The sequence below is a fragment of the Gambusia affinis genome, linkage group LG02 (assembly GCF_019740435.1).
Source record: "Gambusia affinis linkage group LG02, SWU_Gaff_1.0, whole genome shotgun sequence".
Classification (NCBI taxonomy): Eukaryota; Metazoa; Chordata; class Actinopteri; order Cyprinodontiformes; family Poeciliidae; genus Gambusia; species Gambusia affinis.
Genome location: NC_057869.1, coordinates 15313631 through 15332664, shown reverse-complemented (window position 1 = coordinate 15332664; position 19034 = coordinate 15313631). Strand labels below are relative to the sequence as shown.

At 40.8% G+C, this 19034-nt stretch overlaps 1 protein-coding gene across 13 annotated transcripts in view; it reads right to left on the bottom strand.

Annotated features, from left to right (window-relative positions):
- tcf12 (transcription factor 12) overlaps nt 1-19034 on the bottom strand; it is a 90847-nt gene that overhangs the window by 19531 nt on the left and 52282 nt on the right. For 11 of the 13 annotated variants that reach the window (XM_044138475.1, XM_044138466.1, XM_044138484.1 and 8 more), the window contains 4 exons: nt 3480-3579; nt 2912-3051; nt 2242-2383; nt 2004-2074 (listed from right to left, as the gene is read on the bottom strand). In XM_044138475.1, the coding sequence (XP_043994410.1) occupies nt 2004-2074; nt 2242-2383; nt 2912-3051; nt 3480-3579 (453 nt within the window). Of the gene's footprint in view, nt 1-2003; nt 2075-2241; nt 2384-2911; nt 3052-3479; nt 3580-8545; nt 8749-19034 lie in introns of those variants that run through there. The other 2 variants (XM_044138544.1, XM_044138553.1) reach the window with 2 other exon arrangements.

Here is a 19034-nt window from a genome sequence, read left to right as displayed (position 1 = left end):
GCAAATATCGTAAAAATCCCATACAGACATTTCTATATTGGCACCATAAAATCTGTGATTTTGATGGCAAAAAACCGACTAAAGCAATCACAAAATATTGAAGGAGAAGCTACTTATTGATATTTTAACAGCTTAATTGGTTTTATCAATATATTCTGGCACAACCAGGCCTTTAAGAGCAGTCAGATCTTTGAAAATTAAAATGAGTTTGACATCCCAGCTCTAAAATCATCACTGGTTGAGGTGAAGAGTTGCTCAAAAGTATCATTTGTGCTTTTTTCCCCCACTGTTTGGACACACAGCAGGCAAAAACCAATAAAACTCCCCAAATATCTTCCCGGTGTCTAAAAATCAAGCCGTTTATAACCGTGACTCCTGACCAGACGATATATTGGCTTTCTCTTCTTTTCACTGCATTGAAAGTGAAGCACGGCTCATTTTACTGGAATAGATGAAGCCCCGCCTCATCATCAGTTACACTCCCGCAGGCGGCATGGGGCCAATAAGCACGGCCAATTTAAAAGGGCGGAGAACAAAAGCCCCACAGAGGCGGGGGGGTGGAGGGGGCCGTGGAGTTGAGCCACAGCAGTTATAAACTCCCATGTGCCCCGTGATCCGCACCCCCACCCGGGTCCAACCGTGTCCGTTTCACTCCAGCTTTGTCATGCTAATAGAATTGAGTCTGCAAATATAAAAGACTTAATTTGTTATTACCGTCCCAGAACTCTCATTATGTGAAGTCGCAGAGGTTAGGAAATATTCTTCCTGAAGGAACAGCTTGTGCTTCAAGTTTTAGTTTTACCAAAATATTACAGATCACATTGGGGCGACGCAACGTCACCAGCAGCCTTTTAGGACACTTTGTTCAGATCAACCACACATTTGAATATTATCTCGCTCCAGACACAGACTGCACATATTCCAATATGTTACAGGGCAGGATAAATGATGAAAACCTCTCACAGATGACAATACTTTCCTCAGCCACTGCGTTTATTCTTGAGAAACGTTTCTTAAGCCTAAATGTGCAGACAAACTTTCACGATTTGATGAGACGACAGATTCCTGCAGGAACGTAGGGACTAAAACGAAGCTCACAATACAATAAATGAGCCTCCCACATAAGAGTCCAGCTGATTTTAAGATGAAATGGTTTAACCCTTTAAAGCCTGATACAAAAATTACCTTCAGAAACTGCATATTTAATCTCATTATCAACAAATAGTTTTTTAAAACATTGATTTTTTTTGTGTAATGTAATTAAATAAAAAGCTTCAAATGTGGCATTATAAAACCTTTACATTTATCTTTAACAACATATGTACATGATCCAGTGGGTTTTAAAGATGTCATCTTTTTAGAATGATAAGTTTGATTACAAAACACACCAAGTCTTTTTTGTGATAATTCCATAACCGTAAATGAAAGAAAAAGAATATAAAAACAAGTTTATATCAAATTAAAAAATATTAATTGAGTTTCATTTGAAAAATCAGCAGCAATCAGATGGTGGAGGTTAATTTATGTCACAGAGTATTGGATGGTTTTCCTTAGGAGAATCAACATAAATTAAGCTTTTTTTTGTCCAATACTTAATAATTTCTACCTTCCTGTTGGGCTCTATCATTTTATATTAATGTAAACGTTGTCATGTTATTTCAAAAGTTTATTTATCTTGAATCACTGAATAAGTTTGATCATGAACTCTATAAAGCCAAAATGTTGGTTATAATTATGACATGAACAAAATAAAGAAAAGCAGGTGATGTTTCAAACGATGGGATGGTTTCGCCTTTGTTTGAGCAACTGTTTCAAGTAAATAGTTAAATATTTTGTTTTTAGATATTTTTTCTGTCAACTGGTCAATGAAACACCTGACCAACTTTGACACTTTCCTTTTTCATGACAACATTTTATTTAGCGGAGTGATTTAGAAGCTTGAGAAAGCTTTTATCAAACTTATATTCAGGGTTATTTGGATCGTAGAGCGGGTTCTGACTCACCGAGGCCAGAGCCTTGCCCAGTGCATCTCCAGTCTGCGAGCTTCCAGTAGTCGTCCCCCGATTCGCAGCGACTGGGAAAAACACAGAGAGCCGCCTTGTTGGTACAAACTCTGACAGATCGGTCATGATATACACAGAAGCTGTTCGACTGACTCACACCCTCAACAGAACGGACTTTGATCACACTGAAGGTCAGCGGATTAGTCATTTTGGAGAAAACGCGCCGAGCCGTACGTACCCATAACCCCGTCGACGGAGTTGACGGACGAAGTGTGTGCTGCGGTGACAAACGGTGAAGTGCTGGTGTTGCTCCGGTGGAAGCTTGACATGGGAGGAAGACTGGCGTTGATGTCCGGAGAGACTGAATGTGCGGGGTAATTCTGAGGGATTAAAGATAAATAAATAAGCAGAAGCAGTTTGTCTTCAAACACGAATGTGTGTGCGTGCATCGGGACAAAAACAGAGCTTTTTGTTCTCTAAATTGTAATTGTCCTTTGACATCTCCCAGGCTGTGATGGAGGAAAAGTTAATGGGGGTGGAGGGATGGAGATAAAGAGAGGGCAGGCAGCATCTGCAGGCTCCCTGTGATGCTCTGCCAGCTGAAGCAGGCAGGCAGACGAGGCCAGATCAAACACTGACAAAAACCGGGTCAATAGTGTCTTCTCTGATAATAACCAGACAACGACTTAATACACACCAACACACACACACACACACACACGCACACACACGCACACGCACGCACACACACACACACACACACACACTACAGGAGTGGAAGCAGCGCTAAAAGAAAACGAGGATTTAGAAGCAACACGATTCTCACACTTTAAGGAAAAGAGAAAAAATAGTAATTAACATTAATTTATGACCAGTTTTTCCGGGTAGATCTTGTGCAGACTGCTTACCAAACGGTCATGTGAGTGCAGGCTGCTGTAGTTTCCTGTCTGGGCCATGTGAGAGGAAGATCCTGCCAGCATTCCCCCGTAGCCGGGCTGACTGATCCCGCTGGACGAATTCCACGGGTCAGACGAACTGTGGGTACCGTCTACCAGAAACACACAAGGTTTCACTTTATAATCCAACGCAGCAACATGTTTTCACACAGCGAGACACTAATAACCCACTTTATAACTTTGGGCTCAATAAAGACGTGCTTTTAAAGCTGGCAGGGTTTTTTTTTTCTTTCTTCCTGGGACTGAAACATAACAGCTGAGATAATAAAGGAGTTTACGCCTGAAAGTCAATAATAATAATCAATCATTTTTGTTCAGGTCTTTCAAATCTTTAAACTTGACTTCAATAAAGCACATAAAAATCCAGATTTTTTGTTTGACAAAATAAGTAGACATTAATATTGCCTGATCCAGAAGGTCCTCTCTTTATAAAAGAATATCAAAAAGAACACCTCTGGCCGCTTAGGATTGGAAAAATGAAAAAAAGTCAAATAAAAAGTCTCCATTGCTTTGAACTTACCAAAGAAAGTGCTTGCAAACATACTGCTGGAAGGTTTGGGCGAGGAGTACGAGGGGGAATCTCTGTTGAAGTCCTCTGAGTTTGGAGACGGTGCGTACACCTGTCAAAACAACACAGATTTACAGCAACAACTGGCTAAACAAACAGTAAAACACTCCAGCATCTATTTGTGCGTTTAGGCAGAAAATGACAGTACAGCGTTAATAAAAAGATGAAAGGCACTCTTACTGCCTTAAATGTTTTCTTCCAGAAGGAAATGCATGACCACACAGACATAAAACTGCTTAATCTCACAACTAAAACCAAGTCCTGCAGATGCAGCCCAAAGCCAACAAACACACACACACACAGGCACACACTTTAATGACTAGCGAGCAATCAAGCTCATGAAGAGAGGAGTGGATTATCAGGAGTATTTGCATTTCAGGTCAACTCAGTCTCTAATGGAAGTATAATGATACCGCTTACGCTCAAAGACTAAAAGCCTGGCAAATTAAAGCATTCCCACAGAGGCAAAAATCAAATAAGTGCTACAAGAAGGGCCTGTTTAGCATTCCTCATATCTGTACCTGCGTGTTGGAGTTGGGAAAAGGGAGGCTCAATGGGCAGGCTGTTGTACAGCTGCGTGTTTGTGCCAAGCTGGGCGGCGGGGATCAAAGGGACTGGAGGCCAAACACCAGTGATGTGGTCTGCAGCTTCACATGCTGGGAGCGAGTGTGAGGGCGGATTCTTCCTCCCACTGACAGAACTAGATGACCTTCGTCATCATGTAGCACTAATCAGAGCCAGACCTGCCAGATACATGCACCTGCACAGTCCCAGCTTGCACACACACACACACACCCACACACACACACACACTCTCCACGGGTTTAATTCCTCGTTTAATAGCCTCATTTCACACTCTGATGTTGACAGCTCACTCATCAAAACTGCTCCCTACAGCACATGAAAGAGATGACATGTTGTTTATTTGCGTTGTTCTTGTCCGACACAATGCATTGCCCAATTACATAAATTCAAATAAAATACTCAATCAATCAGATGAATTGTTATTGATCAATTATTGTTAACTAATTTAGTAATTGATAAACTGATACCTGGAGTACACAGACTCAAAAAAGAACTCTCTCAGCAGTAACTAACCCAAAACTTTATAAAAGGCACTTTACCCCAAGTTTCAAATCTCTGCCTGGATATTTTTGCTTATTTTAATTGTACGCAGTTCTTTAAATGTCCTGTGAGTAAAAATATTTACCCATTTATCTGTAACAACTGGAACATTTAATATCTAGCAAGTTATTTTTGTAATTTACCGTCTATTAAAAGAGCGTCTTATCAGATTAATTTCACGCCTTGCTTCAGTCGGGGTGAAATTACCGTAATAACCCGATAATGGCTGGAAAGTGCAACGTTTGCAATTTTTCTACAAATGTGAACATCAATTTTTCAGATGTGGCAGGATTACGGTACTGTAAATTTGGCTGGATCGCCGGCGCCACGTTTGGTCTGGAAAGGTTGAGATATAACAAAACCTTTGTCTGTAAATACACCCAAAAGCTCATCAAGTTGCTTCACCTGGTTTAAATTCTGTAAAAATAAAAATCTCCTGTTGCTATCGAATTATTAATCAGTTAATCATTTCATCCGATTAATCGATGAATCATCAGACTAATCGATAGACTGTAATCAGCGTTAGCTGCAGCCTTATTCCCAGCCCAGGGCGTGTTGTGGAGGCAGAACGTGAGTGTGTGCTGAGTGAGCAGGACTCCGGCGTTCTGCTGTCTGGATGTGTAATTAAAGCGCTCTGGGAGGGGCGGAGCTCTCCTGGGCCTTCTGGCTTACACATGTGACCCAGGTTGATGGTAGTCCACAGAGATCTCAGGTTAGCCAGGGCTTTGTCTTTTCCCTGTGTCAGACGCTCCACGGGCAGCATATGGCGCTGGATAATGCTAATTGTCCTTTTTACCCTGGGCTAACCAGTCCAAGCATTAATAAACCATCCCAAACACCGGGTGCCTCATTCCGTCGGCCCATGGAAGAGAGAGCCCGCCTGGGTTTCCTTTTACAAGGCCATTAATTAAAAGCCGTCACTCACACGGATCAGCACACCAACACAGGCTTACACCGGCTATTAGAGCAGCAGCCGGTAAAGCTTAAATAAAACGACCCGTAACAGTGACACCGGGGTTCAAAGCATTCATTCAGGCAAGATACTTGCTAAAACGTTTAACAAAACTGTTTTTTTTTCTTATATCCCATTACTAAAAACCACAAGCAAGATAAATGTAAGACAAAAACCTCTGGAGAAAGAAAGTAAAGACACTTATTGTGCCCTGTTGACACCGAATGTCCCGGTTGAGTGAATATTACTCCTCTCCACATGCCTCAGAGCAAACCAGCCCGCCTTTGAAGCTCACGCCACACCAATCACAACGTCACATGTTAAAACACAATCTGTCAACCATCACAAAGGATGTAGCCCGACGACATGAAGGGGAATCTAAAGCGATAAAAGTCAGGTAAAAACAGGCTCATGGCCAAAAAGCTCAAAGGGAAGAACTTCAAACAAACTCTTAGCAGCGTGTCCTGTTTTCCTTTTCTTTCATTTAAGAGCATGTCATTACTTGGATTCAAACCAAATTACTAGGGGCCATTTTCAAGTCCAACTCCAAATCTTAGACACTGACAAGACTTATACTCAGCTTAGCCTACTTTTAATAATAACGTGAAATACCTATGAAAGGCATAGGTAAACACAAAACACCCAAAATAAAGTTTAAGCTTAACTTAACGTGTAGCAAGTGATTAAAATGTACATAACATGTTGAATCGTTTTAATATAACTGAGATGTACAGCTCTAGAAAAATTAAACCACTTAAAATGATCAGTTATTTGATTTTACTCTTTTTAGATAAATGTCTGAGTCAAAAGAACATTGTTATTTTAGTGACAACAACATGTTATTGAAATTCCAAGCAAAACTTTTGTATTTATTTGCAGAAAATAGCAAAAAACACGCAGTGCTGTCAGACCTCAAATAATGCAAAGAAAACATTTAGAAACAACAATACAAATGTTTTAACTCAGGAGGAGTTCAGAAATCAATGTTTGGTGGAGAAACCAGGAGGTTTTCAATGTGGACTCTTAGTTTTTACTAGAGCTGTACGCAGTAAAAAATGCCCAAAAATACTTCAAAATCTAAATAAGCGATGAAAACATTTTGCAGACTTAAGTCCAAAGACATCAGTAAAAAAAAAATAAAATATAAAAATAATAATCAAATTAAGAAAAATCTATTAAGGCAAGGATCTCAAAATATCAAAATAAAATAAAACAAGGTGTGACTCAGATTAGTGGGATCAGTCAAAGTAAACACAGTCTATGAGTTTCATGCATACAGGACATGACGGGTCAAGACACACACACACACACACACACACTCAGACTTTGTTTTGGACCTGCAGTGAAGCGTGCATGTTAAAGTGCAGCAGCACATCATGGAGGAGGGGGGATTAGCTGTAGAAAGAGTGATGTAACCTGTTGCACCGCATAAACAACAACAGGTAAATAACACTTGACAGAAAAAGTTGTCATAATATTTCCTTTTTTTAGGATCGACTCCAACGGCGCACCACTTTAGAAGAAGCGTATTCGGGGCAGGGGGGGATTGTCGACAAACCGGTGGAGCATCAGATTTAATTTGTTCCTCTTTCGCTAACAGGCAGTGGAAGATAGATCAGCGAAATGCTCCATCTGTATTGGTGCCGTGCCACCAGTTCACAAGCCAATGGCCCACTGCGAATTCTCTCAGTGCTCCAGATGGTGAGGCTGCTATGCAACTTTGCACTGCAACAAATTAATGTGGATCAAGTAGTTTTAAAGAATGAGCATCATCTTTTTTTTCCCCCCTTGCATAAAAATCAGAGGGGAGGAAAAAAAAAAAAAGTTTGAGGTTGTTTAGCAAAAGCTTTTGATCAGAAAGTTTGCCCGTTCTGTCCACATGCTATCAATTTCCCCCCCCATCACTAACTGTAACACAAGCCTGTTAATGCTTAATATAAAAGGAGATCAAAGTCATTTTTTTCCAGAGGGAAGAAAAGGGGAAATGCTTTAATAGGCTCTAAGAAAAATTTTAACTGAATCCAGAGAGAGATGACCTTTTGAATAAAAATCTGTAAAAAGTTTTTCTCTTCCTTCAAACACATGTGGCCTTTGTAGAATATTAAAAGCACAGGAAACGACAGGTGGAAATCTACTTGTGTAATCGACTGATAACAGGACCGATAGTTTAGGATTTCACCGATACAATGTGAAGCAAATTACTTTAGTGGCTTTACCGTGAAAACAGCAGGAGAAAAAAAGTCAGGCACAAACAGCACTGAAACACTGCCAAGCACCTTCATCACGCATGTATACACAAAAAGAAGAACTTACAACACAGAGCATTTTCAGAGCAACAAAAATCAAAGAGGTGATTACAGAGAAGTTCAGAAATCACATTAGGCTCCCTGTGGCGTCCAGAATGCCAAAGTGATTAAAAACAGATGGAATAACAGCAACACTGGTGCTTGGAGCTCAATCTGCAAACAGGAAAGTCTAACCTCAACAGGCAGGCAGCCTCTTTGCCTTAATCATTCCCAGACTCCCACTTGTTATTATTTCAACCAGGTCTTAGAGCTGAAAGAACCAGCCAGTAAAAATAAATTCAAGACTTGCAAGAAACGCTTCGTTCTGTGCATGAGAAACTTGTCCTGAGCTATAAAGTCGAATTGGACCGACATAAAGTTTAAAGCACTTTTTACACACTCAAACCCACTGGATGGTAATTACACAGAAACAGTGGAACTGATGTCATGGAAAATCAGCAGGAGTATCCCTGTGCACAAGCATCCACACGCTGAATCCTGCGTTTTCACCTGAAACGACTAAAACACAAAACTTGGGCAAAACGCAGGCAGACCGAAGCTCAGAAGGAAACACACACTTCTCACAGCTCGTCTCTCTCTCTCTCACACACACACACACACACACACACACACACATTCCCAAAGAGACTACTCACCGATTTCCCGTTGTAGTAATACATTAAAGAGTTACTGCCCATTCCAGGGACTGGGTAGGCGCAATACATTATAGCTTCAACTATTCAGGTGACAACGGTGTTATAACAGCAGCGCACTAGCTTTCTCTCTGCACATACATCCAAACCTTTCAAAAGGGACTAATAATTCTTTCAGTACTGGCCTCCACACAAGACCCACTCAGAGGAAACTTATGCAAAGCAGGATCGTACCACTGCACGCTGTGGGAAAGGGGGGGAGGCTGCAAGAAGGGAGTGGCTCGCATGGTACATCCCTCGCTTAAGCCTCTAAATGCTGAGGCCAAGAGGAAGAGAGGATGGGGGGAAGGGAGGCGAAGGGGAGGTGGGTCGAGAGAAGATAAAGGGAAGTGGGTGGGACGGAAAACAAACGTGTGAGCGGATTTAGAGAGGGAAAGAAAGAAAACGTTTAATTCCAGGCATAAAAAAAAAAATGCAGAGAGAGAGAGAAAAAAAAAAAAATCCAGCTTTTCTGCAGGGTAACCCCTGACAAACTGGAACTAAAATAATGGCTTTCTAAGCAGGATTTTATTAATATGTGTGGCAATCAAATGAATGCTTAAATAAGCACGGAGAGCCTGTTCTCATCCCAACGTTTTAATCCAGAGTGTCTAATCTTTTTGTTTTTGTGATGATGAAATGAGTCTGCAGGCAGCGGAGCAAATTATTTGTAAGGAGACAACAACCAGGAAACCGATTTTTACCTGCTCCCACACATGGATCAGTTCCCAATTAGGAGCTATTAGAGGGAGAAAGTGAAACCTAGACATGTAAGAAAGGGAAAAACCATTCTGAACCCTTGGAAACGGAGGGAAAACCAGAAGGAAAGTTGAGTCTTTACAGTTTGGTATGTTGAATATGAGCGCGGTGGTGTTATTTGACAGGAACCTTTTGCTGAAGTGGCTGCAAAGAGAGTTTTAAAGCATGCAACAGCTGCAGAGGGGTTTGGCTTGTGACGTCGAACAGGAAAATAATGCTCCGCTTCCTAAATGCTGGGGGCCTCAGAAGGGGGAGAGCGGTGGGGAGGACGCTGGGGGGGTGGAGAAACACTGACAGCCATTTTACCATGGTTTACTGTCACACAGCTCCCTATTACCTTCATAAGGTGGAGGGGAGCAGAAGAGAGGAGAAGAAAAGAGAGGATGGATACCATATTCCAGTGAGAGCCCAGTCTGCCTGGAGCCTTTCATGTGCGCCACTTGAAGCCTGCTGGACTAAACCCAGGCCTGTAGACTCATTCAGAACATTACAGTCATAGAAAGATGAAAGCCTCCACTTCCCTAACAAAACTAGGCCCTTATTATGCTTTTCCTTTTAGCACTGTTATTATTTATCCCCCTTTCTTCTCAGAATCTCTTTTAAACTCATCCAAAACACTGGCTCTACATGTTTTTGCCGTTTTATACTTGGCTCCGTTTCAAGTTGATCCTTCAAGGAAAAATTGCTCGCGATGGAAACGTTTGAAGGGCTCTAAAGCAAGTCCAGACACAGAGCGCAGAGCTGCACAAGGGTGGGGGAAAAAAGCCGGAACAGAAAGGGAATAACGTAGGAAATAAGATCACACAACACAACCAGACGATTTAGGACAAAACAACCGCAATTTAATTCAGCTATAACAAGGATACCACACAATCCAAAGCTTTGTTTTAGTGGGAAGTGCTTAAAAGAGACGCAGGTTCAACTCTCTGCACCTGTTCACGTCAAACACTACAAGGTGCTTTTCAGGAGATTTGCTTGGAGGGTTCAAGACAAATCCGCGATCTGAGCTCACTTCGATCTCATGAATGGTTTTAGCGGTGATGTCATCAGGCAGGAAGATTGTTTCCGGTAAGAAGATCTGGTTCTAATTAGGGAAGGTCGACTCAGAGAGCAGGGGGACGTTTCAGCATTCAGACCCTCGCCCATCCAAACCCCCTGACTGCAATATTCTGAATGACTTTAACAGACTTCAGACTTTTGGTAGAAAAACAGGAAAGATGAGACGCATGAAGGGAGATTTCTAATTTTCAACCTGTCCAACCAAATGAGAAATGATTCAACTAATATTATGTTTATGCCAAGAAAAACAGATCTATATCAATAAAAAAAAAGACAAAAATAAAAATACACGGCGGTATGAAAAACATATTTACATCCTTACAGGTTTCTGAGTAAATGTTTATTACGGGAAAAAAACTTTTTTAAACTTTTCATTACATAAAAATATCATTTCAGTCATTATTTAAAGATGAATCGACTAATTAACCACATTTTTAGAGCTTAATTTGAATAACAAAATCAACTGTTATTTCACTACAGAAAAGCAAAAACCGAGGAAATCTATAAATATGCAAATACATTTCCATCCCTGTGTAAATGGATTTATTTATTATTCACTATTTATTCACTTTGGCTAAATTTTTGATTATTTTGGCACATTACCTTCCATTTTTGTTATTTTTATACACACACATTGTCCTGCATTTGAAGATGTATTTATATAAATGGTTGATTAATGTTTAGTTGTTTATGATATGGTGACTTTTGAGAGAAAGCGTATAGTATACAAGATGTTTTCCTTCAAACTATTCATTTTCATTCAAGTCAATTATGTCAACATGTGGCATGTTCATTTTAAACTGTAAATAAATTAAATAAACAAATAAAAACCCTTTTAAAGCTTAATGGTGTAGTCTCTTATCCACATGGTGAAGCCATTTTTGGTGAGCAAAACTAAAAAAACAAAGAATTACAGAAAAAAAAAAAACAGTTTCCAAAGTGGAGATTCAAAAAACTAACATTACAGCTGCCTTCATTGTACCCAAAACTGTTTTATACTCTGGTATCAAGAGTTTTATACTGGTTTTCCATATTGTTTGCTCTTTTTTAACTGTGCAACAGTTATAACTAGCAAAGTATGGCAGCTCATAATCATTCACTAATCAGCGCTTTTCTGCAGCAACATCTAAAATTGCATACATATTAAAACGAATAATAATTTAAGATCTTTAAAATACTTTTAGATGAAATTCATTGACTACCTAATTGATTTTGACTACTACTTAATAAAACTAGAAAAACCTCTAAAACATAACATATCCATCCATCCATCCATCCATCCATCCATCCATCCATCCATCCATCCATCCATCCATCCATCCATCCATCCATCCATCCATCCATCCATCCATCCATCCATCCATCCATCCATCCATCCATCCATCCATCCATCCATCCATCCATCCATCCATCCATCCATCCATCCATCCATCCATCCATCCATCCATCCATCCATCCATCCATCCATCCATCCATCCATCCATCCATCCATCCATCCATCCATCCATCCATTTTCTTTACACCCTTCTTCCCTAATGGGGTCGGGAGGGTTGCTGGTGCCTATCTCCAGCTGCGTCCCGGGCAACACAAAGACATACAGGACACACAACCATGCACACACACACTCACACCTAGGGAGAACTTAAAGAGACCAATTAACCTGACAGTCATGTTTTTGGACTGTGGGAGGAAGCCGGAGAACCCGGAGAGAACCCACCATGCACAGGGAGAACATGCAGACTCCATGCAGAAAGCCCCCTGGCCGGGAATAGAACCCAGGACCTTCTTGCTGCAAGGCAACAGCTCTACCAACTGCGCCACTGTGCAGCCCACTAAAACATAACTTGTAAAACCAAAAAACAAACAAAACAAAAAAAAGGATTACATTTCCTGACAAAGATCTTATTTAAGCTACATAATCTTTTTCAGCATTTTGGAAAATGTCTAAAACGGTAATTCAGAAGAATATGGGAGCTGATCATGTAAAAGACAGGGAGAAGATACGCTTCAGCGGGGAGAAAGAGACGTTGCAAGTCTCTGAAAGATTAGACTAATCTGATTTCAGATGATAAGGGGGGGATTGTTTTGTTCTGGCAGGACCAGGGAAGCTTCTGCATCACAGGGGAGACAGATATGACAAGGCTGGACAGAGAAACGTCAAACTGATTCAAACAAACGCCTAAAAACTGCACAACATCACCGTTTGAAAATGAGTATGATTTTATCTGGGTAAACAAGCTCTCCTTTCTTTTGAGCTGAATCAATTATAGCTTTCTATCGAGCAAAAACATGGCTTTTACGTCTCCAGCACAGATGGAGACAGCGTGACCACAAGCTTATTCACGGTATCTACGGATCTGTAGACTTGGCAGCCTAGACGCTGCTGCGTACTGTACTTACCGCACAGGCAGAAATACTTTGAAGTAAATTTTCACTGACATTTTTACAATGTTGTCCTGTGTAATTGACAGGCGGTGTCAGACTGTAAACTAACAACAGATGAGTTTTTAACAGTGTGAGGTATGAATTGTAAAAACTAAGGGGCTCCAAGGCATTTTATTACTATCCTTCACCAGTTGGTACGAGAAACGGAGCTTATATCTTCTGCTCATATCATCCTAAAATATCACAATGACGCTCTGGTTTACAAAGCTGAAATGTTTAAGTGCAGCTGCAGCTTAAACATTTATACGGCAGACTGATACTTGGTTTTCTTTCCCTACCGCTTCTAATGTCCAGAATGAACACAAATGCCTGATTGTCTGGTAGACTTGGTTCGATTGGAGACCAAGATCGCAACATTTGTTACATTGTGAGCTCCTGCGATTTGCTTTCACACTGAGCTGTCAAGCGCACCAAACGCTTTGAGCAACCTGTTCCCCTCCTGCACTAAGAACCACTGAAGTAAACAACATGAAAACCTCAGAAGAAGACATGAGCACAACTCCCTTATTCAACAAATGTAAACCAAAATAGAGTGGCGTCCAAAAGACCACGAGTCATTCCTCCTAGTAGCATTTATTAGCGCTTTAGTCCACTTCCTGTTTTTGGAGCGGCCTCCAGTCCACTTAGCATTTGAACCACACCATAGTTCACGTCAACCGAACACTGATTTTTAGGTGGACCAGAGTTCACATTTTTGCTTTGCATCAGAGTTTGATTGCGCGTTCACACCTCCCCCAACAAACTGGACTTTGTAAAGTACTCGTGTTGACGTACAGAGCTTTAAATGGCCGGGCTCCTAATTATCTTAGTCAGCTTTTAACCAAATATTCTGCTGCTCTTGGCCTTCGTTCTCAATTTTTAAGTCTCTTGGTTGTTCCATGTACATGGTTAAAAAGCAAAGTGGACCAGAACTTTCACTCAGTGGGACATTTTGCCCTTGCAGCTCTGTTTTGCTGATTCTGTGGAGGTTTTCAAAAAGCAACTAAAAACATTTTTATTTTCCCAGGTTTTTATCTCTCGACTTTTCTTTTGTACAAAGTTTTGTGATTTTATGTCTGTGAAAAGCGCTTTTTAAATAAACTTTACTTACTTGTGCAAACGGACTAAACTTCGGTTAAAGCGGATTAAACAGGGTGAATGCACCTTAAGTGTCAGAAAAATGGCTGTCAGCTCTTTACAACCTGCTTCATTAAATCCAACCAGGTTAATGGAAACTGGTCTGTAAGAAACTCCACGAAGAAAAGCAATTTTTAAAAACAGCCTCTCACTTTTTGGAAGCAGCTCTGTGATAAACCAGCCACTTGTCCTGGGTGTTCCCATTCCCTCACCCCATTGTAGCTGGGACTGGGCCCACCCAGTCCGACCAGTATAAAACCACTACACGCACAGGATGGATGCCAATGTTTGAACTCAACTGTAAGGAAGGAACAAAAAGACAGCACTGAATGGCACATGTATTTCTAATAACGCACTGATTTATTGCTCACCATCTGTGAATTATGCACCTTTTGACACAACCAGGGACTCCGAGCTTCCTGCTGCATCGCCATGTATTTACTGAGTTGCAGCAGCAAGACTCAGACAGTCTCTAAATAACAAACACTCTACCTTGGTGATTGCTGACAGGCTGTGTTCCTGTTTCTGCCAGCGATCTGAAATCAGGGTTTGCATTAATGCTGCAGACTCACGCAAGGCCAACATGAATAATTTACAACAGCGGTGAATGCGCGTAATGACTTTAATGTGTGCATTATTTTCATTCCCTGTCCTTTTAACTCCTTGCTCTCCTTGCAGATGAAAGCGGCCCGGTCTCTGGCTTGCTTGCCTGCTCTATTATCTCAAGCCTCTAATGCATGTGGTAAATTTCAACAACCCAAACAAAGATAAACGCGAGGCCCAAAGGTCCCAGGGGTGGCTGCGACTGTTTAGCATCACCACGTCAAACCAAGTGTGTCCATCTAATCAGCCATCTGATGAGGGCATCTCCAGGGAGCGCGCTAACTGGTGTCGGGTCATAGACTAAAATACTGCCCCCTGCCAGATGTATGAAGGAAACTTTTCATCTCCTGCAGCAAAAATGCAGCAAAATGTAATATCTAGGAGACAAACTAAGTATCTGTCATGCACAAACAGTGAGGAGAGGGTGCAGTAAGAACTTACACATCAGCTCCTGATTCATAATGTTCTCTAGTTCAACAAAGTTGAAAGTAGCACAAAGTTCAACCTGAGTGTCAGGCTTTGTGGGGGGTTTTTGTGTGTGTTGCACTTTCTTTATGCATCATGCATCAGCCCATCAGTGATGATGAAAGTTTTTAATCACATTACCACAAGTTTGACCTCTGACTGGTGGTAGGGTAGAAAAAGCTAATTTTTACAGAGTTTTTTAGTTCTGCAGATCACTTTAAACAACTCATCCAAAACCTTTTTCAAACATCTCCAAGCTAAGAAGGCAGGTGGCAGAAGAAGATGATAAGATTGGCATTCAGACATGAAATCATTTTGAATTCCTGACTTTAACTTGCAGAGCGCTGCTTGGTTAAGCTTGTTCCTATATTAATTAATGAACGCTACATAATCTAAAGTTCTCAAATAAAAATATTTTAGTATCCAATAGGGCCAATTTCACATCTGAGAATGTGGGTGGACGTCTTTTGCTTTTATGTTGTCTTGACTCATAAAAATCACCTCAGTCTGTTGTGTAGATTGTTCAGATTTAGCAGCTGGTAGCATAAAGTAATAATGGCCATAAAAATCCTGCTAAGGATCATTACATTATAATAATTCTGCAAATATGAATACAATTCAAGGAATGTCGACAAGGAGCCACAGACAGTGTCTATAAATCTGGACATAAATAACAACAAATATTTGAATAAAACTTCATAAAAGTGTTGAAAGTAACATATTTAAACTTGGATATCGAGATCAGGCTCCCAAAATTTAAGATGCACCTCTACACCTCGTTTCCTCAGAGAACTTAAACAATTTTCTAAAACAAATAAGGAAAATGTGAATCTGTGATTGATTTCTTTAAGTGCTTAAAGTTTAGATGCATGTTTCAATTTGAATTTTAACTTTGTTCCTGGGTGTTTTGATCTGCAAACAAAACAAATTTACCTTCTTCCAGTTGAAATCACATTTAGTTATGTATATCATGTTGATATCTAAACAAATCTCATTTAAACCATGCACACTCAAAAATATTACAGTACCTAAAGTATTAATATTAAATACAAATTGCAGTTTTTATAACTACATTTTAAATTTTAACTACATTTTAAAGTATAATAGGAACTGATTTTTTTTACCGTTAGCTTCTCAATCGTAACTGAGCTTAGGCCGATTTTATCCAGTTGAGTCTCACCGACTGGATAAATAATATAACATCTTTATATTAAATGTTATTGTTAAGTATAACTTGATGTCGAATGCAGTACAAGATTATTGTAAAAACAAATGCAAGTAAAACAAACATTTTCCTGGAGACAATTCATTGTTTAGATTAAACAATTGATCAAAAAATGATTAATAATGTTAAGGTTTAATAATAAAGTACGACAACTCAACATGTTGCAAAAATAAATCATTAATTGATCTAACTTTTCTGAAAGACGTAAATGATCAGGAAAATAAAGTGAGCATAAAAAACAAGATACCTGGTTTTATCTTAAATCTTTTATTAATATTGCTTGTATTAGTATTATTATTATTATGCTAATGTTTCATTTAATATCCTGAACTTGTTTTTTAATCATTAAATACATGCAAAGGCGCTCATTGTTCTTCTAGAACTAGTTATGATTGTGAGTGAAATAACATGTAGTAAATATGTGGTAACGTTGATCTTTTCTTGGTTTCTCAGTCAAATCAATGTTTCTGAAAACAGACCAGTTCTTTTTATTTCGGCCATGCGTGTGGCTTTACAGGTAAATTGCATCTAATTTGACACCAAGCTGTTCTGTTACAGTCCCACCCTGCTGTACTTCAAACCAGAAACCCCCCCAAAAAAACATCCTCCCTTTCCTTCAAAAACAGATAAATCAGGTTTCTTCTGCCGTGTGTTGTTATCTCTTGTTTTTCAGCTGTTAAAGACTAACTGATGGAACGACAGGCAAACTGTTTGAATGTCACGCAGAAGACAGCACTGCGAGGAACATTTCTAGGTCTTAAGATTCAGAGCCTTGAGCACACTTCCTTTCTTACAGCTCACACAGTACAAATCTCTGAGAAACAAGGGTGTCTGAGTGATCTGTCAAAAGCAAATGTCAATCTTTTTTGTCATCCACACTGAGGGTTCTCGCTTGCAAAACTCCCCGAGGGCAGAGGAATCTCAACCCACCACTTTCTTTTTCTCATCCCGGAGCTAAAGCGTCACCAAAGCCAGGGAGGAAGTGTCACATCAAAACGCTACGCCTCTGACAAGGGGGAGAGAAAAAAACCCCACACTGTTTACACAAACAAGCTGACACATAGACGAACACACACATACAGATCGTGCCCTTGCAGATTCCCATAAATATCCTACAAGATGCAACTTTCCCCCACGAGCTACAAAACGCTTTCTCTCCTCCTCCTCCTTCAGTCCTGTCAAGACAGGTGCCCACGCAGCTGCCCGTCAGCATCCTTCAATGCAGCCTCTCATCTGTCCAACAGCAGCAAGCTGTCCTCCGCTCCTGGTGCTCAGTTTATGCAGGGAGCCAATTATAGCTGAGTAATCTAGTGTAATAAAACGAAAGGATTTGTGCTTTGTACAGCTTTTTCACATAAACAAATTGATCTCGGAATTAAAGCCACCGCTACATCCAAAGTTTTCAAGCAACATCAGACCACAGAGGAAAGTGTGTGTGCAGCTTGAAGAGGAGACTGTCTGCACACATGATGAAAAAACCCCATAAACATTTAACTGTTTGCAATCACCAGCTGGCCTGTCTAGATAGTCTTCACATCCTGGTGAGCTGCAGTGTCAAAAACTAAATGCACAGAGGATGTGCTCCTGTAAATATTTTGATTCAGCTTCATCATGAAGTGTACACACACACACACACACGCACAGAAACACACATCAAGCTTCGGCTTGCAACTTGCAAACGCTCATCTGATTTAAACTCTGAAAATTATTTTTAGACTTGGGGAGCAAGAATACAAACCGGATAGAAAAGGAGGGTTGTGGGGGGGATTTGAGGATGAAATAAATAAATAGGAAAATTCCCAGCACCAGACATAATGATAGGAAGCACTGTGTTGATCTTCTTCTTCTTCTTTTTTTTTTTTTTAAATCACCCCAGCTATTCAGGTCTCTGCTGGGGCCCTTGAGTTTGCTTACACCAGCAGAAGCTTTCAGCGGCATGTGCAGCTGCATTCATGCTTTACAGGTACGCTGCAGGCTCCTCACACAGCTGCCTCTGGCACAGCAGATCAGGCTCCAGGTGCGCTTTCCCCTCCACACTTCTTCGACATCACCTTCGCTGCTCCGCGTATCGCTGCCGGCAGTACAAACACAGATTACGGCTGATAAACCAACCCTCCGCATACATCTTGCACTCAAACGCCTCACCTCTGCTTCCAGTGACGGCAACAGCAAAAACGCAACCAGAAAACCTCCGGCTTAGACGCTTCCCACTTCTGCCATCTACAGAAAGCAGATTGAAGTTTTGCTTTCTCTGTCGGCAGCCTATAAGGCGTCTATAGCGGGTTATTCAACAGTGCAATCTTTATTCTTTCAAATGGGATCAAAGACTAACTGGGATTATTCCTCCAAGCTCCTGGCTTTATCTTCAGAGCGGTGCGGAGTGACAAGAAGGAGCTGTATTTTATCCCATGCTCTGTCACTGTTTCTCCCCATCCAGCATTGTGCTGCTTGATTGTACTCTTATGAGTCACAGAACCGCACCTGCGCCCATGTGTTAAGTACTGACAAATAAAAGCCCGGCGTCCATTTACACAACAAAGAGATGTAACCCGTGAGGCAGCCATTCTTTACCTCCCTCCCTCCGCCTGACAAGGCCTCAAATATATCACTTAGTTAAGAAGGAGGCAGCTCACGTTCCTGCCTCTGCCGGGGACCGGGACGCTCCCTCATGCTCCGGCAAACTTCTTTTCAAACACAAATCCAGAAACAAAACACAAGCCACCCCTTTATGCTCGGTGCCCTGTTCCATATTTAATTTCAGACTAACAGCGGTAGAAGAAG